Source organism: Citrus clementina, unplaced genomic scaffold, assembly GCF_000493195.1.
Source record: "Citrus clementina cultivar Clemenules unplaced genomic scaffold, Citrus_clementina_v1.0 scaffold_3, whole genome shotgun sequence".
Taxonomy (NCBI): domain Eukaryota; kingdom Viridiplantae; phylum Streptophyta; class Magnoliopsida; order Sapindales; family Rutaceae; genus Citrus; species Citrus x clementina.
In genome coordinates this window covers 42,930,766-42,953,545 of record NW_006262339.1, presented here as the reverse complement: position 1 = coordinate 42,953,545, position 22,780 = coordinate 42,930,766, and the positions used below count along the sequence as shown (strand labels likewise).

Sequence of the window (22,780 nt, the reverse complement as noted above, 5' to 3'; positions counted from 1 at the left end):
AATTGTTACCAAAATAGACACTAAATATGTTGTTCCACGTCGTCAAATTTTAATTATTTTAATTCCAAAATCAAACTCAAAAGACTTTTATCTTTTAAAACAGAAGTTGGGCCATCAGAAACATAAAAAGCCCAAAGTAAAGTGGTCAAAAAGGCAAAAGCCCAAAATTAAGGTGATATGTTAATTAGCGATTTGTTAATCCACATTCATAATAGATAATAAGTTTTTGTTGGTATCATTGAAACAAATTCCGCTGTAGCACATTGGCAAATTCGACAACAGAATTCCGGGTTCAAATCCCGGCAGCGGAAAATATGTTTTGCCCAAAATAATATTTGGAGTGTGACTCATGATACTCCTCAAAAATATCTTTTGAAATCCTTATCTTTATTTACTCAATTAAAATAATTTAAATACAATGTAGATTGTTTAAGCATCTCTATTATTAACAAAAATAACTTTAATAAACTCCGTTCTTTTAATTTATTATTATTATTGTTGTTTAAAGCTCATTTAAACGGATTTTTGTTTTGCCAAAAACAATACCAAACGCCCTTATCCTTTTTAGGGTTCCAATAAATTTTGTGTGAATTATTTGATTGCTATAACTTATAATGCATTTGTGACAACTTTGATTGATGCTTGGGTGTCAATAGCTTTGAAGAAAAGATAAATATTGTGGCACAATGGGAGATTATAATTTGATTGAGTTACCGCGAGAGCGAGTGTCATCATATTTCCACTTTTCTCCCAGCAAAGCGACCGAGATTCAGATTTCACAGACACGTCTGTCAGCCCCCCGCCTCTCACATAATGTTATGGGGACCCATTTCTGCCACGTGTTAGCTGAGCAGGATGAATTTGCTTCTTGGTTTCCAAGTCAAGACATGAAAGTGGTACTGTTAGAACCACTTTTCCAGTCATCAGAGACCGTTGCTTTCTGATTTGCCGCATTGATTGCCTTTTGCTTTTTAATACGTTATAAGGAGCCAAAGCCCGTTTGAATTCAGAAGCGCAAATCTTATAGTGAGTTTATAGCTCTCATGCTTTTTCTGTTTCTTTCATTTTTCTCTTCTTGGGATTTGTTTATTTGATCTTATTAGCTCTCATCCTACATTTTGACAATTCTGGAGATTAGAAGCACAAGACAGAACCGAGGGAAAAAAAAAAAAAAAAGAGTATGTTGTTAGCATTTATACATCATGCAAAAGAAAGTCTTTCTTTCTTATCTTTGTTGAAATTCATGCAATTTTCTTACGTGGGTATGTGTTATTTTTGGAGTTTGAAGTGTACCCACGGCCAAGAGTCAGAATCAAGGAACAACAGCAAGAAGAAGAAAAAGCAGAGAATCACTTTTCTCCTCCAAATGACAAGGGATCCATTCTGTTCCTGAGGGTTCTTGAATCTCTTGCTTTAGCAGACAGCTCTTCAACTAGTACATGATCTATAATACGGGACCCCGTTATCTCAATTTGATTGATGCTTAGCAAAATATTAGTTCTTAATCACCATTGCATTCTTTGTTTTTTTGTAACAGAGGAAAATCAAAGCGGTTCTCCACCTTCAATTGCCAGAATTAAAAAGGCTTGTAACTCTGCATCCAAAGACATCAGCAAGGACATCAAACAAAACCACAAAGTCAGATCAGTTACGCGTCCTCGTGCAGTCTTATCCAGTCCTGGTAATACTAATAATTAATCTCTTCTTTATTTATCTATTTATTTATTATTATTACTGCTACTACTTTTTTTTAATGTTATATTGGGTTTCTTTAATTTTTAATTTATGAATATTGAATTTACTCTTAGATAACGACAGATTGATTGGAAATGGAATCAAGTTTGATAACAAAAGATGTTCATCATCTGCGAAGAAGCTTATTCTTGATCGGCAGAACAAAATGCCAGCCAAAACGACACCAGTTAAAGCCGTAACTCCTCCTGCAACTGTTTCAGTTGGTGCCGGGAGTGGCCTTGGTCGAACTGAATCCTCCAAGAGAGAAAGCGAGTCTTGACGTTTCTTTCATTGAGATTTAAATGTGTTTCCATGATCCTGTTCGGCTTCTTTGTATTACTGCTACTGTTTGTTGATCCGCAATCATGGAAAATTTTGTATTTTTGTTTGAAAATGTTGAGCTTCTTTTATAAACAGGCTGAACAATTAACAATTTGTTCCTTTCTAATTAATAACTTTCACTCTGTGTGATCCTTAAACCAATTGATATTGACAAGACTTTTTGGTGCATAAAAATAAATGATATTTATACACAGAAATGTATAAAATCATCTAAGACAAAAAAAATTTATCTACAAGGCAAACTCAGTTGCCTTGTTTACTTTTTTCTTTATTTACATGTATACTTATTACTTATTTCTCTTGATTCATGCAAGAGACAAACAACGATTTAAGGATTTCTCAAATTTAAATTGATTCTAAAGGATCCAATGACATATATAAGGGGTAGTTAGGTAGGACTATTTAAACCCACCAAGTTTCTCTCTACGCCCTTTTAATTAAAACTTTTATTAGCTAAATAATTTTTGAAAAAATTACTTAATTAGTTTTTTTTTCTCTTTCTCTTCTCAATTTTATAAATTTTTATTAATTTATTTAGATATATCAATTTAACTGTAAATAATCAGTAAGTTTTATCAGGTATGAAAGTTAATGAATATTAAATAATTAATTTTCACCAAAACACAACGTTAACGAGTATTAAGAAAAAAAACTTGTATATAAAAAGTATGAAATATAAATTATGATATATTAAGAAATGCCACAAAAATGAGAGAGAAATTAAGCGTTTGTTTTTATAAAACGTGAGATTGGAAAGAGAATATATAATTGTAAGGTAAAGAGAGAAAGTGATTAATGAAGGGTAGTTTTGAGATTTTTAAATTTTAAACTTGTAGTAATGCTTTTATTTTTATTTTTTAAAATGAGTGTATATAAAAATTTGATGGGTTCAAATAGTCCCACCAATATGTAAGTGTTTATTTAATTTACAATAGAAAAATGATTGAAATCTTTTAGATAAACTTTTCAATAATACAATACTTAATATCTTAGGTTAAAGTGAAGTACTGAAGTGAAGTTATCCCAAATATCCAATAAGTTAAAAAAAGAAAAAAAATACCCAACAAGTTAAAAGTGAAAAGTGATTGAAATTCCCCAGCTATTTTAGATTACTTTTATTGAAGTAAAAAGTGATTTTGAAATTTTTATAAAATTATTTTAGAAATCATATATTTGTTGAGCCCAAATGTATCCTAAAAATCAAAGGCTTTCTGCATAGAGGTTTTAGAGCACTTTTGTAGTAGTGCACCTACTAATGCAAGCACGACGAGTGTGTGTTTTGTTTTTTGTTTAAAATATTATGTAATTAATAGTTATATTTAATTCATGTGCGTATTCATTGAATGGGTGTATTAAAACAGAAGAACTCTACAATCTCTCTTTTTGACATTCCTCAAATTCCTCACAAATTTTTTTCTTATTAAAATTACCTAAATAACCAAAGACAATTATTATTTTTTCAATGAAAATACAACTGAACACTGTAAAATATTTTTAGCTAAATTTTTATATCTATCCCATTTCATAATTTATTTTTATGCTTTAAATTCTAAATGAAAAATATTTTTTTAAAGAAAATTATAAGAGTTTTGAGCTATGGAGATATAAATAATATAATAAGAAGAAAATAATTAAGATTTTAAGATTTGTATGTATTTTATAATAAAATCTTAAAAGAGATAACTTTTTAGAGATGAAATTTTGTGGGAAGATAATTAAAATTTTATATGGACTACGGAGTATTTTATAAATTAAAATTTGGGGAGCTTTAGGAAATAAAATTCTAGAGGGGTGTTATGCGAATTGTAGGGGTGTTAAAAGCTCCACTCAAACGAAAGTCCACTAAAGCCCAACCCAATGTGGTAAGACGTGCTTACGCGGCCACCAAGCGCGGGGTGCACATGATTACATCACAAAAATTTTCCAAATCCATGGGCCCAGATTAAACCAATCACAAAAACAAAACTGTCATCAGCGGTCCTCGTCATCGTATAAGATCGCCACGTTCCAAACTTAGACACCCTACTATATCCGTGCCCCTGCCCCTGCCCCTGCCCGTGCCCGGCGCCCCACCAAAAAGCCAAAGACCCAAAAGAAATTGCGGACACCAACACCCCATCAAGTCATCAACACAAAAACACAAAACCCTTCCAATTTGTAAACCAAATCAAGCAGTCTCGCGAGACGCTGCCGCTGCTTTGGCTTCTGGTAAGTCTACAACAATTGCTTTTTATTGTTTTCGTGCTTGTATTTGTGTTCTCGGCTAGGGTTTATGGTGCGAAACCGTTGGGATTAGGGTTTGTTGTTTTTGTGTGTGTGTGTATAATTTTTTAGTGTCCGGTGTAGTCTTATTGGCCTAGGTTTGTTTTATGTTTCCAAACTGAGCGAGACTCTTTGATAGTCTATGAAATAGCGTTAAATTTTCCAAGTTTGTGTATTCTTTGTTGTACTTGTGACCAATTGAGTTGAAATTTGTAAAATATTGGATCAACTTTAGTGCTTTTTCTTGAGGTAAGAAATGTAATATACATACATACATACATACATACATGTATGTATGTATGTATGTATGTAAATATAATTTGTTTTATTTTATCCAAAGACAATTGAGCTTTTGATTTGTGTGTGTTTACTAGAATTTGGTGTAGTCTAAAAAAGGGGAGTTGGAATTGTGATCGGAATGTTGATTCTATTCTTGCAGTTTCCACGGTTGAACTGAAAGTCTGCTCCTCTAGTATGGGAGACAGTGAAACACTAGTTGCTGAAACATCTGCGGTTATGAGTTATAACTCTGCGGGCTATACTAATGCTGCCTATGCTGATGCTGGCACAAATGCTGTTCCTGATGCCAGTGCCTTTGCCTCAGGGACTACTGGAGGTTATGCTGCTCCTGGGCAATCGGCAGATGCAGCTTATTCAGTACCTGGTGTAGCTGATGGAAATGCATATAATATGGATCCTAATGCTGTTATGCAACAAGCCCCAGGTGTTGGGGCCCCTGGCAGTGGTGATAATGTTGCTACTTCAGAAAATGAAGCCATGGGGTCATCTCAAGCTGCTGGTTATAATTCTATGAATGGTAATGTTGTAAATGAAGCAGGAAATGCCACATCAACAGAAAATGGAACCTCTTTGGGTATTGAAAGTGGGGCTGCTGCTGGACAAGAGCTTGTGGATGGTTCTGGTATGTATGTCTTCTCTGGCATGGTTTCTTGTCGTGCTGTTTTGGTGACTTTTTGTAGTGCCATTTGCAGATTGTTGTTTCAAAGAATAATCATAAAACTCAAAAGTGCGTTGCAAATTGTTTTAGTATGAAATTAATTAGTGATGATGTTGCATAAACTATATTATACATAAGTGTCTTCAGGATTATAAGTGTTCTCATGGAACTTTTTGTGTAGCTGGCTTGGTTGTTCATACATGTACAAACTCATTATAAGTTTTTGCATTCTCTTGTGAGTTGCACAAAAAGCCAGTATGACAGAAGGCTGTAAAGTTCAGTCTGCCACTAAATGGTTATGTGTAAGATTTATTACCACTACACTGAAGCAATGTTGCAGGACATATGTAAGCTGAAGTCATGAAATCAATGTTGGCATTTAGCTTAAATGTTTCTTCTCACACTTTGGACTGGCTTCGAGAATCCTCTGTTCTCATTCAACTTGAATTTATCCCCTTTTATTTCTTATTTATGTTGTCATTTGTTCTGCATCTTCATGTTTCATATTTATTAGCCATTCTATAGATGTAATGGTTTCTCTTTTGACCTCAATTCTACATACTCCAATGTTGGGGCTTAATTTTCTGCCATCTGATGACTTCGAACATGAAACGAGTTATCATTGGCTTTACTGTATATATCCTAGAACGTAAACTGTATGCCTTGGAATTAGGGTTGCATAGCTTGGTGAAACTGAAATGTCCATTGATGATATTCTGTAGATTAGAGTTTTATTTTAATAGATTCTGATATTGAGATATTTTATGTTCATTTTGCCCCTGCACTGTAGTGCCAGCAATGTCAGGTGAAGAAGATCGACTATGGAACATTGTGAAGGCCAATTCTTCTGACTTTAGTGCATGGACTGCCCTACTTGAAGAGACAGAGAAGCTGGCACAGGTATGTTGTTCTTGGTAGATAAGTTATACCATCATTTTTTGTTCATTAGGTTGATTTTAAGTTTATTTGGGGAGTTTCACATTGGTGGTTTATATGCTTTGAGTGGCCTAAAAAATTTACATGTTATCTAAGACAAAGTTCAGTCAAAGATCAATTTGAATTCTTCACTGGAACACTCCTCTGGTTAGTTTTTTAATTTAGTGTGTATGTGTGTGGTGTAACTTAATTGGCTATGTGCTTTTGAAGTAATATTTCCTATCAATTCGTTCTGTACAGGACAATATAGTAAAAATAAGAAGAGTGTATGATGCTTTTCTGGCTGAATTTCCTTTGTGCTATGGTTATTGGAAGAAGTATGCTGATCACGAGGCACGCGTGGGCTCCATGGACAAAGTTGTGGAAGTTTACGAACGGGCAGTTCAAGGGGTGACATATTCGGTAGACATTTGGTTGCATTACTGCATATTTGCCATAAACACATATGGAGATCCTGAAACCATCCGAAGGTAATATTATTTCCTTCTCAATTGCTGTTTTTGGTCTGCATTGTCAGATGTTGACTGTGTGAGTTTTTCAGTCGCAAGGATCTGTTAATCTATTTTTGTTTCATTTCTAACATTATTTCAGTATGCCTGCAACAGAGCTGACACTCATGGAAAAGTTTGATGGGAATGCACTTTATAAATTATATATTTTTTGTGTGCAAACTCTTGAATTGAAGCCTCTGTCATAGTCGTGAATTTATTTGATGTCAATACTGTTTTTGGCCTCTTTGTGCCCCTTTCTCCCAATCCTTCCCCGAGGCCTGTGTCATAGTTTTGTAGTCATTTTTGTATCATGGTTGTCTTCAACTTTGACATCTGAGGTGCATCATTTTGCAAAATGCTGCTGGGAAGATCTCGTCCAATTAAAGGCTAAGATGGCCTCTTTCACTGCTCCATTTCGGACATAGTATGGTTTTTATCAGGAAGGTAATTGCAGCATTTGGATGCATCATATGCCGTTAGCGTGAATGCTCTCCTTCAAGACTAGGGCAGATGTCTCCATTTGTGGATGTGTTTGCATCAGCTCAGTTGATGGTTATTACCTATGTCCTAACAATTTCTTTTTCCTCCTGATTTGCTTCAGGCTTTTTGAACGAGGGTTGGCTTATGTTGGGACAGATTACTTGTCATTCCCACTTTGGGACAAATACATTGAATATGAATACATGCAGCAGGAGTGGAGTCGCGTCGCAATGATTTACACTAGGATTTTAGAGAATCCGATTCAACAGTTAGATCGGTATTTCAGCAGGTAATTTATTGTTATCACATGCACATAGCTTGACTTATATGTTGAGATTTGGTTTAAGATTTATTTTAAGTTTAGTTTGATGAGCATGTTTGAGGTGGTGACTATTTGCTAGACTTTTGAAATTATATGTTTGTTCTAATGAACTGTTTTCCCTATGCGTGTTTTATGGTAGTCATGTCACCATTGATATATGTACACTAACTTGTGAGTGTGCGAGCACACACATACTTTCATACAAGCTCCATGACAGTGCTATTGTGTACGGTTAGAATACTGATTTGGATGGTACTAGTGGGGAAGGGGTCTCTACCCTATGCTTATGGTCCAAAGCTTATTTTTACAATTGGTCTTGATGATAATCAAAATAATTAGGAAGCAGAAATTCACCTGAATTTTGCTACGGTTTTGTTTGTTAAAATGGATTGCATGTTGCATATAGTTTGCGAAAAGTGTGTGAATTCATTGGGAATTTGTCATTAGCTCTGTGCGTTTAATATGAGTGTTTCTTGTCATGCTTCCAATTATGTGCTTGGGCATGTGTTAGTTGTTGCAATTAAGTACTTATATATCAGCACAATCTTCAGTTTATGTAGTTTTTTTAGTTATTTGCATTAGACCTTTTGAATATATCAAGTGGTGGAATTTTACAGTTTCAAGGAGTTTGCTGCAAGTCGACCTTTATCTGAATTAAGGACTGCTGAGGAAGTCGATGCTGCTGCTGTTGCTGTTGCAGCAGCACCTTCAGAGACTGGTGCTGAAGTTAAAGTAAATGAGGAAGAGGTTCAGCCTGATGCTGCTGAACAAACTTCTAAACCTGTTAGTGCTGGCTTAACAGAAGCGGAGGAGTTGGAGAAGTATATCGCCATCAGAGAAGAGATGTATAAGAAAGCTAAAGAGTTTGATTCTAAGATCATTGGTTTTGAAACAGCTATCAGGAGGCCATATTTTCATGTCAAGCCACTAAGTGTCGCTGAGCTTGAAAACTGGCATAACTATCTGGACTTTATAGAAAGAGATGGTGATTTCAACAAGGTATTTGGGTTTGTTTGCAGTCCATATTTGAGAATCTCTGGTTTGTAGCTTTTAGTTGTCTCTTGATTATAAGTTGACTTACAGTTAAGTAATATCTGCTGCATCATATGCTTTATTGGCTAAATCGTTGGGTGAAGCAACTTTTTAAAGGGAAATTGAACTGAGACTAAAGGCTGGGCCTTCGATTTGGTTACTTTAAGGCTAAGTACTTCAAACCCTCATTTGTCCGTGGACGTTTTAGGTTCGTGATGTGTTGTATAGTATATTTTATTCTTTTTAAAATTCCCATGTTATGCATGCAGGTGTGTTCTTGTCTTCCTAACCATCTATCTGTCAAGCAAGGAGGGTCCCTCCTTTCGTATATGAGGGGCCTCTCTTTTCCAATAATGGAGTATTTCTTATGCGTATCTCTTTTGTGGTTTTTATTGTCTATTTTTCTTGTATTGGTGAATTATTATACTTAATGATTTGTGATGTGCTTTTGTTGTGAGCTAGGTAGTTAAGCTATATGAAAGATGTTTGATAGCATGTGCCAATTATCCTGAGTACTGGATACGATATGTTTTGTGCATGGAAGCCAGTGGAAGTATGGATCTTGCGCATAATGCACTTGCTCGTGCAACTCATGTCTTTGTCAAGGTATTGAATATGTGACTATGTTTTGACTTGAAGCTTGTATCCTTTCCTCTTTTCTTCAGGTAATAAGAAGGAAGCATGTGTTATTGGCTCTTTACACACACACAAAGATTGATAGATAGATAGAACTGTTTTTGGTATCTTTTTAACGAAGGAGATTCTCTCTCTCTCTCTAAATTGTGGCATACTTTTAGTGAGGATATTATGGTATTTTCATTTATAATATTTGTGTTTGTTCTGTCTGTGGCTGGTCTCTGAATAATAATTTAGGGTCAGTGATTTTTTGAACAATATGCCATTGACAGTTGAATTACTTACCTTTACAAGAGGTATCTTTGTTGATATTTAGGCATGCACCATAACAATTACCTCTTTTCTTTCTGGTCTTTTGTAAATGACTAACAAGAGCTTTTTGTTTTTTCACAATTTGAACAGAGGCTGCCAGAGATTCATCTTTTTGCTGCCCGATTCAAAGAGCAGAATGGGGATATAGATGGCGCTCGAGCTGCTTATCAACTTGTACATACAGAAACTTCTCCTGGCCTTCTTGAAGCAATTATTAAGCATGCGAACATGGAACGACGGCTGGTAGGTTTGTGTAAGCTAGATTTTTAGTGTGTTTAGATGTAACAAAGATGTTGCTTGTTTTACTTGATTGTTTCTCTTGCTTTTGCAGGGGAATCTTGAAGATGCCTTTTCTTTATATGAACAGGCCATTGCTATTGAAAAAGGGAAAGAGCATTCACAAACATTACCGATGTTGTATGCTCAGTACTCTAGATTTTTGCACCTGGTAAGTGGACTTTTACTTTGCGTTTTGGTTATTTTAGTATGGCTCTTACAAGTCCCATTAGTATATATCCAGCTTCTATTTTTGGCATAGACTAGCTTGATCATGTAATTGATTGTACGATGCTTCTATGTTTTGTTTGCTTTTCCACTTCCCAATGTCTTTCCATTGATTTATAAATGCCTTCGTGACAGTAAAATTTTTTGTATAGTGTATGATTACTCTGGGAGCAATTACTATGGGTCCTTTGTATTTTTCGTATACTTATGGGCCTTAGAGATGTTCAGCAGACTTATAACTATTGTATAAAAAACACATTGAATTTTATTGATTCAAACATGCTTTCATGCCTTAAAAATTGTTTGGACACCCAATTGAGTCCATTTTGACAAGCCATCAAATAATTACTATCAAGTGTAATGTTACCAACAACCAGGACAGGCATCAGTTTGGACAGTACTTCAGGACCCTGTATTCCTCTATCCCTCTCTCTGGGGGATGTTTTGTACTTCTTGAATCTAAGTAAGATATTTATTCTTTGAAATTTAAGCTGCCGTTTTCCACTGGTTAGGCTTTTTTTTTAAACCAAAAAAAAAAAAAAAAAAAACAAAGTTACTATCACATTCCTCTTGCTCTTTTAGGTTTCTGGAAATGCAGAGAAAGCCCGGAAAATTCTTGTTGACTCGCTTGACCATGTTCAGCTGTCAAAACCACTTCTAGAGGTTTGCTCTCTCCCACTCTGTTTCTTTGTCTGTCTCTTGCTCTCACACACAGATCTTAGGATTATCCTTATTTATTTTCTTTCAGAAAAGGCCATTTCTGTTAGCTAATAACCTGGTTTTTTGTTCTTTTAACACACAGGCCTTGATTCATTTCGAGTCTATTCAGTCTTCACCAAAGCAAATTGATTTTCTGGAGCAATTGGTTGATAAGTTCCTTATGTCAAATTCAGATAGCCCCAGCACTGCAAATGCAGCTGAGAGGGAAGAGCTGTCTTGCGTTTTTCTAGAGGTAATCAACTGTAAAATTTGGATTTTATTTTGATTTGCTGGAAGCTGGATACATTCAATGATAAGGGAAAAATGAAATTTTAGGTTTATACATCTTCCCTTTTCTTACTTATTGAATAAGTTACTTCTTATGATTGCAATGCTTATATCATTGAGACATTTGCTTAAAATTTTGAGCAGTTGTTATTTTTTGTTGAATGGTTAGTTTCGCTTGAGTTGACAATTTTCTTGCGACAAAGCATGAAAGAAAGATAATATATGGAATTCTAGATCCATGAAACCCTCGGCTTGTTTTCTGGAGAATTATTCTGTAAAATATATGTATATATATATTGTTGATTGTATAAGAAAGTTTTCTGGCAGCAGAAGTCATGTGCCTTAACTAAATTCTGTTTTGGAAAGCCCAGAAATGTTTTCGTTTTTAATAACAATTGAGTTTCCAAATGATTTTTTGAGTTTCTACAATACCGTTTTCCATGTATTTTGTCAACTGTGCTTTTTATCTGTTCCCGAATTTAGGAAAGGAAAAAGGTTTTGGAGATGACAATCACACGCTTTGATTTGTTATCGAGAACATGTATGATTTGAAAGTCTAATAAGCTTAGATATAATTTTGCAGTTTTTGGGTCTCTTTGGGGATGCACAGTTGATCAAGAAGGCTGAAGATAGGCATGCCAGACTTTTCTTACCTCATAGAAGCACATCAGAACTAAGGAAACGTCATGCAGAGGATTTTTTAGCCTCAGAGAGGGCTAAGATGGCCAAATCTTATTCTGGCGCTCCTTCACCAGCCCAATCATTGATGGGTGCTTATCCAAGTTCACAAAACCCTTGGGCAGCTGGCTATGGCGTTCAGCCACAAACTTGGCCACCGGCGACGCAGGCACAGGCACAACAATGGAATCAACAGGTATATATCGCTGTCTGGACCGAACTCTCTGGTAGTTATGTTTTAAGCATAAGTTGTAGAAAAGCTCTTTTTAACTATAATTTGTTGTAAGCATGATGTTTCTAGGAGGAGTGTTTCTAGTTAGGTTTCTTGCTTCAAGTAAGTTGTAACGCCAAGGAAGCTTTAGGAGTTGATTACCTGTTATGTGGGAAATAATTTGTTAGCTAATTTTAAGAGCTTAACTGTGGGAATTGATCACTGTAATTAAGCTACTCTCTGTAATTAGTTTCTTTCAATGATTTAAAAAGGGGAGAATGGAGCTCCACCAGAAACAACAGTAGTGAACGCAATAGAAGTTTCCTTCATGAATTAGTTTTCTTTTGGTGTTCTTCTTGGTCATTACATAAGTGTGTTACACTTTGAGATAGCTGGTACTTTAGAATTTGCCTGTCATGTGGGTGCAATACTTATCTTTTCTATGCAAGCCAGGCTGTTGAGAACTGTAAAGTTCTATCTTTCGACTTTACTAGATAGTTTCCTGGTATTTGTTGTTTCAAATTTGTTCTTGAGCATAGAAATGATGAATCTTTTGTGAGTTTGTCTGAAAGTATGTAAATTGTGAAACATATTTGGTAGAATTATTCATGAAAATTGTTTTCTAATAGTTGCATTATTCAAATATTTAGATAGTGTTCTAAATATATCCATTTTGTCTGTTTTGACCTATACTTATAAAATCAATTTGTTTGTTTAAATTTTACATTGTTTTTTGCTCTCTCTCTCTAGATATATATATAGAGTAATTTTATAATAAGGAAATTCCTTTAATAAAGTAAGAGACCAGTTTTTTTTTTTTGAGAATAAGTAAGAGACAAGTTAGAAGAGAAAAAAACACAAATTTCAAGACATTACAGGAAAAAATACATTGCATTGGAGTGTATGTTTTTTCTTTTTAGTTTGTCTGAAACTTTTTAAGATCACACTACTTATATGCACGGAACTTGAATTGTGCATCTGTTTGTGTGGTTGGTTTGGTTGACCGCTTTTTCCTTTTGCCATTGTGATAGGCTGCGTATGGTGCATATAGTGCTTATGGCAGCAGTTATCCTACTCCACAAACATCAGTACCACAGAATGCTGCTTATGGTGCTTATCCTCCTGCATATCCCGCCCAGGTATGTGGCATAAAATATTAAGTACAATATTAACATTTCTTTTATGTGTTGTGTTTTCAATATTAACTTACAAAAGTAAAACCCAGAATATTTTTTGAACTTAATTGTTTTAATGAGAGAGATGGGGGGTGAAAAAATTGTGTGAAAGAAAAAGATCTATAATTTATTTTAAAAGATAATAGCAAGTGGGAGTGGTTAAAAAGAACTGTTAAGAAAAACTGGAGGAAACAGATGTTGTCATTTGCTGACATTCTTCTTGTCTATGTTGAGAACTGATAGTTTGGTTGAAATTACAGCAGACCTTTCCTCAACAAGGTTACTCGCAACCTACTGCAGCGGCAACAGTAACCCCAGCTCAGCAACCTGCCTCAGTCGCGCAGACTTATTATGGAAGTTATTATTGAGAGCTTATCACATTTTGTACCATACACTCTTAACAGAAAGAAGTCCATTTTTTTTTTTAACAATTCTATGGGTTTGATATGAGGTGTAACTTTGTTTTCTTTATAACATAGGATGATAACCAGAGTAGGCCAGGTGAGAGAGGATGGATGGTGAGTACCTTATTGACTTATTCTGTTGGAAGTTGTGATGGTGAACCTGTATTTTAGGTTAAAAAAGCAAAGGGATTATGATTTATTTCCAGGTAATTTTGAGAAAGTTGTAAACACGAACTTCCTGATAGATAAATCTTCGACGCAGTTGAGATTCTCAGCTGCCAAAAAAATTCTAAATGATTCATACTCAGGCTTCTGACTGTTCTCGCCAATGTCTATGGTTGCGGGTTTTTGAAAAATGAAAAAGAAGAAAAAGACTTCTGTCATGAAGACTATCTTGAAACTGCCAATAAAAAGATTAGGTTCTGAATCTTTAGTGATCCGGCTGTCTGGCGTCATTATTGAGTGAGTAATTTTTTTAAATTTTCAATAAATGCGGGCTGGTAAAAAATTCAGAAGTTGACCGAGAATGGGAGATGGTTCCAATTATTTTCTGAGCTGGTAGTTCGTCTCAAAGACTCTCTCGGCATTACCGAGTCTTTTCCACCTCTTCGGGTTCTTTGAATTGTATCATTCATTTCGTCCAAGTACGGTTTGTTCTTCCAGATTTACAACTAGTTTGGTCGCAGATGGTAATTGACGGACTGTGCTGGTCTTTTCCTCTCCTCCAACCCCCCCAACCAAACAAATTTTATTTTGTTTTATTGAAATAATCGTGTACCTATGCCTAGCCATAGAAAAAAAAAAAGAGGGCATGTTCCTTTATTTAGTATCTTTATTTAAACACCTGCTCGAACCGAATTGGTTCCTGTACTTGGCATGCGGACACCGTCTCCAAATTAAGATATAGATTCAGGATTTCGTCATCTTATGCCTCTTTTGGTTAGAAGAACCTGCTTTCTGTTGTTATGTACAGTGGACCATCTCCAAGTTACTGACTGACAACGGCACATCGGAGAATCCAGTCTAACTAATTATTAATTTCTTTTTCTTTTTTTTTTGGCCCTCTCTTGGAAAAATTTACAAATTCCGTGATTGTTAGGAAATGAAAAAGACCAATTGTATTCATCAAACTGACTTCGGAGGATATCGTATTGACCAAACCCCATGATTTTTACTCTAAAATCACAGCCGTACATCCGAAAGTTTCCTTCCGAAAATATACCTCGCTCACTCTCTAATGGACAGCTCTGATATTCATTATTGCGCTAATCCACATTCGCCAGTAAAGTAATATAATATAAACAGTAATTAATCACCCAATCAAAACAATTCATAAAAGAATAAATTCTCTTTTTCTTTTCTTTCCATTTTTTTTTAAAATTTTGAAAAAAACCCAGTATAGTAATAGTAGTAGTATATAATAGAGTGCACGCTCTGTACGCCTACGCAGATCTGTCTCTAGAGCACTTCGTCTTCTTCTTTGGATTCTTTTGTTGTTCTCAGAAAACCCCCTGTCTAAAACGTGAGTCCCTTATTATCTCTCTCTTTCTCTCTTTGGAGCCTCCCGTTCTTGCTTCTTGACTTGAGCTGCTGTTTTCTTATCATCTATAATAAAGAGAATTTCAAAAGAAGAATCTTGCACTCAAATCGAAGAATATATAAACTTTCTTTTGGTTACCAGATTAGGGTTTTTCAAATACTTGACCTTCAAGTGGATCTGCTTTACGAGGGGTTTCTCGTGGATATTTTTGAACTGCATGCTTTTGTTCTGAGCTCAACCAATAATGGCCTCTCAATATCCAGCGCCTATGCAGGTGACTCTTTAAAAATTAAAAAAAAATTAAAAAAAAAAACACAACCTGATATCTTTAGTTTACAATTTTTTTTGGGGGGGGGGGGGGGGGGTTGTTGCTTTTGGTTTTAATGGAAGTGAAGTGGGGTGATGTGTTGTTATCAGGTTGGTTCGTATTTTGTGGGGCAATACTATCAGGTACTTCAACAACAACCTGATCTTGTTCATCAGTTTTACTCTGATGCCAGTTCCATGATTCGGGTCGATGGAGATTCCACTGAGTCTGCTTCTTCAATGCTGGTAGATCTTCTTCTTCTTCTTTTTTTGGTAAATATATTTGTATATTTTGATGAACTTGTTTGTGTTTCATGCCTTAGCTAGCTTTCATCCATAAGCATTCTTCTTGGCCACATGTCGTTTGGTATGAAATTAGTATTTTGATTTGTCTGTAAATTGCGCTGTGGCTTCTACATATTAATCCTCTATTGTAGGTGCTGTAGAAAATTTATCATATGTTTTTTCAGTTTGCTTATGTTGAGTTTATTATAGCCTTTGCAAGTACAAAACTTGTGCTAGTTCCCTTGTTGATTGTCTGTGACGATTAGAAGGTGAGTTTGGAATTATGAAGGACTTTCTGCCTTGGTTAGGCTATACAGCATTCACTTGTTCCTTCAAATTTTTAAACTGTCCATTTAAAGACTCTGTACCTGTATTTTCATCCTCTGAACGTATAAATGACTATCTTAATTAGCTTTCTTTAGAAATTCTTACTTTTATCTATTTGTCTGCAGGATATTCATTCACTCGTCATCTCGCTAAATTTCACTGCAATTGAGATCAAGACAATCAATTCACTTGGTTCTTGGAATGGAGGTGTATTGGTGATGGTTTCAGGTTCTGTCAAAACTAAGGAATTCTGCAGAAGAAGGAAATTTGTGCAGACCTTTTTCCTTGCTCCTCAAGAGAAGGGTTACTTCGTTCTTAATGATATTTTCCACTTCCTTGATGAAGAACCGGTTTACCAACATCCAGCTCCTGTGTTGTCAGAAAATAAGTTTGACGTACAACATGATGCTTCTAGCCCCATCCCTGAACAAGCAGGTACAAGGATAAAGTTTTATATATACAACAAGCGTCAAGCAGTTTGAGATATGTGATCCTGAAGGACAGGCATATGACAATGTAGTTGCTTCTTATGATACAAATTTTTGTTTTAATTAGCAGGGATGTTTAAGTTTTAGGCTGTGACTTTTTATCTGAGCTGATACATTTTAGTTAACTATACAGTATAATTGTTGTTCAATGTGTGGATCAACTACAAATGCAAATGGGTTGACTGTGTTATGATGGGTAAATTGTAGGTTATTCGCTCACAATTCTGATATCTGATAAATACTTTTTCACGATTTGACCATAGTATGTTTGCTCAAATTCATTAGGTTTAGCAGCTTCTGATTATGTCTTGGAAGAAGAGGCTAGAGAGTATGTAAGCTCAGTTCATATTGAAGATGATGCAACTGATAATTACAGTCTCCCAGAGCAACAGCAGGATGAAGAACCTGAATCTGAAGAAGTGGATGAGGAAATTCCCGCAGAAGAAATTCCTGCATCGTTTCAAACTGATGTGAGCCCTGTGCAGCCCCCACCGGCCCCTGCTGTGGAAGAGCCTGTGGACGAGCCTCAAAGGAAAACTTATGCTTCTATTGTAAGCACAGCTTCTACTCTCTTTCTATGGCATGTCTTATGCGTACTGTTTGTGTGCGACCTCAGAAGTTTCCTGCTACATGTGTCTTCTATAGCATCCAACCATTAGTTTTGAGAGCACTGTTCAAATACTTTAATGGGAGGTTAATAGTGGTAAAGAGAAGTTTGTTAGAACTACATAAAGCCATTCTCACCTGTTATTGTGGTCCTGCTAATGGGTGATTCTTCCAGTTTGATATCAACAAGTATGGATCTTAATTTTTTGAATCTGCTCATATAGCATCTGAATAATTAATAAACATTTTACATCCTATTGGATAACAAAGTCCCATAGATTTTACTGTTCATCTTATGTTTAGCACCTCTCCATGACCAGAATATTTCTGTGCTTGCAAGAGAAATATGTGAATGAGAATGCGCATTTGATTTCAGTTAATATTATTAGTGTTGTGGGGAACTTGAAAGGAAGAAAAGCAAGATAATGGGGGTCATAATAGTTGATTACTTGAGCTAGAAATGTGTGGGAGGGCTGGACACTCTTAAATTTTTATCTGCTGTGATAGTTTGTGATAATTTCAAGTGTTGTTGAGTGACAAATTTATAACTTTTGTTCAATCTTTTGAAAACATGTAGTTGCGAGTATCTAAGAGCCAGAGTACATCATTTGTTGCCACTCAGCCATCATTTACCAAAACTGCCTCAACTACATCAGATTGGAATCCTGCTCCCCAGCCCACTACCCAGCAGTCAAATTACACATCATCATTTGTGCCTGAATCCGGAGTTTCATCACATATGCCTGAATCTGGATTTGAAGCAGTGGATGACAGCTTGGGCTTAGATGAAGGTTAATTTTTTGTGTATAAAAATCTGGTGCTTATAGTGAGACTTGTCTTATAGTAAGACTCATATTATATAATAATAGAGAAGATAATCATTGTGCCTTTTCTGGCTGCATGAATATTTCTTCCCACAGGACTGAATGCTAGTATCTAATGAATAGTGAAGTTTTTCCTGGTCGTTTATTTTTTTAATTTTTTATTCATTTTTGTGAGAGCCGTTCATGGGGTCCATTTTTCCATGAGATTTGAATTCCAATATTCTAGTTGATTGATATTTGCTAATATCTAAATCTCACAGTCTAGTTTTGTGCAAAGGATGTGAATCTGGGCATGGATCATCTAGTATTTTGATCTGACCCTTTGTTCATAAAAGTTTGTTGTGATTTCAAGAAAAGTTCTTGAAGCTTGTTTATGTTCATTTTTGGAGCTTGCCTTCTATGTTGGGGAGTTCAGAGTAACTTGTTGCAATCCAATGAAATTGATTATTTGAGATTCATATTTTTGTTGAAAGGAGGATATTCATATTGATTATTGATTATTTGTCCTTTCAGGTGAGGTGAAATCTGTCTATGTGAGAAACTTGCCCTCTACTGTTACTGCTTTTGAAATTGAGGAGGAGTTTCAGAACTTTGGCAGAATCAAGCCTGATGGTGTTTTTGTTAGAAACCGGAAGGTTACTCCCCCCCCCCTCCGGCCCCCTTTTTGTTTTCCTAATTAGTCTCTATATGTGGTATTTGAAGAAGCTGAATTAGCAATTGTGTTGTGTACAGGATGTTGTTGGTGTTTGCTACGCGTTTGTTGAGTTTGAAGACATTTCTGGTGTTCAAAATGCTATCCAGGTTTGATTTTAAGCTTTTATATATCTGCGATGTTTGCGGTCCCAATTTTTTACTCTAGTGTGATCAAGGAGTTGCATTTGTTGCTTCCCATGTTTTGTTTGACTCTTTCATTTACCTATGTTTACATCTTTAAGAATGGTCATGCATTTTGTGTTATTGATATGTTTTGTAAAACACATGGAGCCTTATTTATGATACATATCATCTATTACAGTCAATAGTTTTAATGCAGACTGTTGACTTGTCCTGTTATTTCTGTAGGCGTCTCCAATACAGTTAGCTGGAAGGCAAGTCTACATTGAGGAGCGGAGACCAAACACTGGCAGTACTTCTCGAGGAGGAAGTACGTATCTGAACCCTTTGGTCTTTGTATTCTTTTTCAGAGGCTGATATCATCATTCATGTTATGATAAATTTCCACAATCTTTAAACTGATGGATTCTGAAAATATTCTGATATGTTGGTGGCATAATGAAATTTATATGATTTATTCTGCTGCAATCCTATGCTCTGCTGGGTTTTGCATATTTATTTTTATGGGCTATCCTTTTTCAATTTGATTTAGGCCTATTTTCTGTGTTCACAAGCCTATTTTCTGTGTGTGAATGTGATTGTCATTCTTAAAACGGAGCTACTGTAATATGGTAGGTGGTCACAGGATTCACACTTGTATACTAGTGTTACATGTGTTGAGTTTATTAGCACTTAAACTTTGCTGGGGCATGTTACATTTTGATCGCAAATATTCTTCTCCCATTTATTGTTGAAATAGATGTTTTATGTATGATTATCCAAATGGAAAATGAGCTCTGAAATTTCTTTGCTACCATGATCAGGAAGGGGAAGAGGCAGGGGAAGTTACCAAACAGATGCTCCAAGGGGACGCTTCGGTGGTCGTGGTTTAGGCAGGGGTAGTGCCCAAGATGGTGGCGACTATAACAGATCGAGAGGCAATGGTTTCTATCAACGTGGTTCACAATGAATCCAAGGGCCTTAGGAGTTCGAACATGAACAGGCAAAAATCATCTAGGGGATCATACGTGGGCACGCAAAAATCATCTAGGGGATCATATGTGGGCACTTTTTCTTATATCCAAGGGTCTAGAGGTTTTTGCTGATTCCTGGTTGAACATTTTAGCAATTCCAAATGGTTGAGGAAATGTATTTGTACTTTATGGGGTGTGGCATCCTATGGAGTGTGGGACACCTGTTTTCTTCTGCTGTTATAAACCTGTGTTACTCCCCTTGAATGATTTTTATCATGCAATTCATGGGGATATTTTTGGAACTTCCGAGCTGTGTGTGGGAAATGTGATGAGCTCGTTTACAATATCAATCTCTTACTGTTAGTTTTCATGGTTTCTTTGTAATTGGGAATTAGTTTTCATGGTTTCTTTGTAATTTGGAAAGCTGATGACGTCCGATTTTGAAGCAATTTGGGACCCTTTTTTGTTTTGGGATTCATCAGTTTAAGCTGATTTTTTCTGTTAAAAAGGGATCCCAGAGATTCAAAAAAAAAAAAAAATCATTTATTCATCATACTAAATAATACAACAGAATGAATGGGGCGTCCCAGCATGGTTTTCTTCTTTCTACCTCTTTCTATATTGTATTTCAAGTGGGATTGAAGAACTCTCTGCAAAATTTTTACAATTAAGCATTTGCAGAAGCTACAGCTGCATGACCAATCTGTAGGGTGTCGGAGTCAAGCTCACTCGGTGCATCACATTCATCATTGTCTTCCTCTGTTTCCCAGAGGAAACCAGCATATGATGCATGAACATGGCTGAAAAATGGGTGAATGTCAGGTAAATGAAGCTGAACTATGAATTTAGAAATGATAAAATAACTTGGATTCGAGAGTATGGATATACATGTATACAACTTTTATACCTATCTTCAGGGGAAGCGTGGACTGCTCTTTCATAGTAAGTAGCAGCTCTGTCTTGGTCATTATGAAGCTCCCACACTAACTTGGCATATTGTGATAGAATTTCTCCATCTCCAGGATCTGCTAGAATGGCTCGAGAGTAATACTCCTCTGCCTTGGGAAGATCTTGCTTGGACTGTGATTCAAATCAGAATAATTTAATGATCTTACCATGTAAATTTGACCAAACAGAAACTAATAATCATGTTCCAACAGCTTTAAGTACTTCAAAAAAAAAAGAAAAAAAAGAAATCTAGCTTCATATCTTAATCTTGTAATATTGCTGCCTGTAATTGGTTAATAGATTAACCCCTTATTTCCATTATTATCCGTGAAAGCTGGAAACATGTTGAAAATTAAGAGGGACCCTAATAGAGGAGGGAGCACGACTCACCTGATACAAAAATTGGGCATAATTACTCAAGAACAAAGGGTTCCCTGGATTTTCCTCGACCATCTTCTTATAATACTCCTCGACCCCTTGGCTGTCCCCACCGGAGCCTGCTGGATAAAACCCGCCGCCTCCACCTCCAGTTCCTCCTCCTCTGCCACCTCGACCGCCACCTCTGCCACCAACGCCAAGTCCCTTTGCCAGGTACATCTCTTGACCAACTGTCCCTCTTTCCTCTTCAAAACCAACATTCCAAAGTGCTTCCATGACTTTCACCTCCTCACTAAGCGCCGTGCCCGCCATTCCATTGTTCAATCTAAATTCACCACCTCCCGCGGCCGTGACCGTCTCTCCCCCTCCTCCTCGTCTTATATTCTGCAACAACTCCTCATCATCTTCATCCACGGACGAAAAAGATGGTATTGATTTCAACACCGAGCATTTGTATCTCCCTAAAACCCTCTTATTGCTGTTGGGTTGGTTTGCATTATAGAGATGTTCCTCCTCATCCTTGCAAGAAGCATGAGCTAGGCCTGCCAAGTTCCCTTCGGATTGCGCCCGGCGAATGCCTTTGTGGTCGGCGGCAGAGGGAGACGACCTGGGAGAGGAATGGCAGGAGACTGTAGGAATATTAAAGGCCGCACACGAGAGTTTGTTGTAGCTGTGGCTGTGGTGAATGGTGGTGGTCGGTGACGGTGGTGGCAGGTGGTGCTTGAAGGTGGCGTTGGTTTCATGGTTGCTGCTGGGACCCTCTTGGATTGGAGAAAGGAGAGAACCTAGAACTGGTGTCGAGGAGCTTCTTAGCAACATCTCTTTGCTTTCTTGATTATGGCTTCTTGTGGTGGTAATAGAAATCCCTGAACAAGAAAATTGATGATATATCCTATAATTATGTAACTCAAAATATAAGATATTATTACATAATTAGACAAAGATGTTTCATTTTAAGCAAAACCAAAATTGACTTCTACACACACACACACCCACCTCCTCAAGTTTGAGATGCAAAAATAGTAGACCTTGAATGGCAGAGTAAAGGAGCAGCTAGCTTAGCTAGCAGGCAGCTGCAAAATTAAATATAATCAGAAACTGAACTTGTTTCTCAACCCCCTTTCCTTTTATATACGAAAGGAGAAAAGAGAGAGGAATGTGTTTAATAATTTAATGAAGATGAAAAATGCTGAGTCTAGGCTATGATTATGTTTTGATTTTACAAAAAGGAAAAAATAGATTTGTATTTGAGTGGTGGAGAGATGTTTGATCAAATTGAGGATTAAAAACATATCTAGTTGTTGTGTTGTGATGTGAGTTCATCACATGTTTGTATTAGCTGGCAAGCTCAGAGGTAGGCTTCTATGATTGTTCTCCCTCTTCGCACACCAATGGTGTGCTAATTGTTTAAACAGCGATGTAAAGAGGCAGAGCATATGCTCTGTCGGATGCAACTACTTTCAACTTCTGAAAAATCGTACGTTGACTCCAATCTGCTGCTGCATGAGTGCATGGCGTGTGGTGACGTGGCATGCATAACAAAAGTACATTTTCTCTTCTAGAACATTTCGTGGTACGGATGATGGGAAGTTACCAACGGTTGAGGGATGAGTTATGAGCTGCACCCGTTTTTCTTTTGCATGTGTGGTATTTTTGGCCTTCTGACCGTACACGTGTCGCAGTTGCACCAGTTTTTCTTTTGCATGTGGTATTTGGCGTTCTGACCGTACACGCGTCAGAGACGTAACTAGACGTCCTTCTGGGCAATTCTCAGAGTTTCGAGCAAAGCAGTTTCGTTCGTCACGGGTTGTGCGCTTTCTTTATGAT

The 22,780-nt window shown here is 36.4% G+C and overlaps 4 protein-coding genes across 11 annotated transcripts; 3 read left to right on the top strand and 1 right to left on the bottom strand.

Annotated features, from left to right (window-relative positions):
- The first annotated feature begins 1,228 nt into the window (after nucleotides 1-1,228).
- Nucleotides 1,229-2,149, top strand: LOC18046555. 2 transcript variants are annotated; one of them, XR_002906595.1, is made up of 3 exons: nucleotides 1,237-1,435; nucleotides 1,538-1,681; nucleotides 1,809-2,149. XR_002906595.1 is itself a non-coding variant. In XM_024189255.1 (2 exons), the coding sequence occupies exons 1-2, from the start codon at nucleotides 1,480-1,482 to the stop codon at nucleotides 2,012-2,014; spliced, it is 408 nt and encodes a 135-aa protein (XP_024045023.1). In that variant the 5' UTR covers nucleotides 1,229-1,479; the 3' UTR covers nucleotides 2,015-2,149. The 2 variants fall into 2 exon arrangements, 1 of the variants encoding a protein (XP_024045023.1); XM_024189255.1 differs by having other exon boundaries at nucleotides 1,229-1,681.
- A 1,919-nt stretch (nucleotides 2,150-4,068) lies between these two features.
- LOC18046554 (pre-mRNA-processing factor 39) lies at nucleotides 4,069-13,771 on the top strand. Of its 4 annotated transcripts, none has more exons than XM_006443678.2 (14): nucleotides 4,069-4,284; nucleotides 4,778-5,260; nucleotides 6,087-6,196; nucleotides 6,473-6,702; nucleotides 7,325-7,492; nucleotides 8,143-8,524; nucleotides 9,020-9,163; nucleotides 9,596-9,748; nucleotides 9,837-9,953; nucleotides 10,592-10,672; nucleotides 10,812-10,961; nucleotides 11,580-11,870; nucleotides 12,917-13,024; nucleotides 13,321-13,771. In XM_006443678.2, exons 2-14 carry the CDS (start codon nucleotides 4,813-4,815, stop codon nucleotides 13,426-13,428), a joined length of 2,490 nt encoding a protein of 829 aa, XP_006443741.1. In that variant the 5' UTR covers nucleotides 4,069-4,284; nucleotides 4,778-4,812; the 3' UTR covers nucleotides 13,429-13,771. The 4 variants fall into 4 exon arrangements, with proteins under 4 accessions (XP_006443741.1, XP_006443740.1, XP_024043610.1 ...); XM_006443677.2 differs by having other exon boundaries at nucleotides 4,122-4,284; nucleotides 13,324-13,771; XM_024187842.1 differs by lacking the exon at nucleotides 10,812-10,961 and having other exon boundaries at nucleotides 4,122-4,284.
- Nucleotides 13,772-14,855: 1,084 nt separating this feature from the next.
- On the top strand, nucleotides 14,856-19,990 carry LOC18046553 (ras GTPase-activating protein-binding protein 2). 3 transcript variants are annotated; one of them, XM_006443672.2, is made up of 10 exons: nucleotides 14,856-14,986; nucleotides 15,146-15,278; nucleotides 15,422-15,556; nucleotides 16,048-16,357; nucleotides 16,696-16,961; nucleotides 17,594-17,807; nucleotides 18,354-18,475; nucleotides 18,573-18,641; nucleotides 18,903-18,984; nucleotides 19,478-19,990. In XM_006443672.2, exons 2-10 carry the CDS (start codon nucleotides 15,249-15,251, stop codon nucleotides 19,621-19,623), a joined length of 1,374 nt encoding a protein of 457 aa, XP_006443735.1. In that variant the 5' UTR covers nucleotides 14,856-14,986; nucleotides 15,146-15,248; the 3' UTR covers nucleotides 19,624-19,990. The 3 variants fall into 3 exon arrangements, with proteins under 3 accessions (XP_006443735.1, XP_006443736.1, XP_024043612.1); XM_006443673.2 differs by having other exon boundaries at nucleotides 14,856-15,278; XM_024187844.1 differs by having other exon boundaries at nucleotides 14,856-15,278; nucleotides 15,400-15,556.
- Nucleotides 19,991-20,155: 165 nt separating this feature from the next.
- Nucleotides 20,156-22,337, bottom strand: LOC18046552. Of its 2 annotated transcripts, none has more exons than XM_006443671.2 (4): nucleotides 21,982-22,337; nucleotides 20,966-21,819; nucleotides 20,535-20,707; nucleotides 20,156-20,427 (listed from the first exon to the last, which is right to left on the bottom strand). In XM_006443671.2, the coding sequence occupies exons 2-4, from the start codon at nucleotides 21,770-21,772 to the stop codon at nucleotides 20,295-20,297; spliced, it is 1,113 nt and encodes a 370-aa protein (XP_006443734.1). In that variant the 5' UTR covers nucleotides 21,773-21,819; nucleotides 21,982-22,337; the 3' UTR covers nucleotides 20,156-20,294. The 2 variants fall into 2 exon arrangements, with proteins under 2 accessions (XP_006443734.1, XP_006443733.1); XM_006443670.2 differs by having other exon boundaries at nucleotides 21,950-22,336.
- Nucleotides 22,338-22,780: the final 443 nt, after the last annotated feature.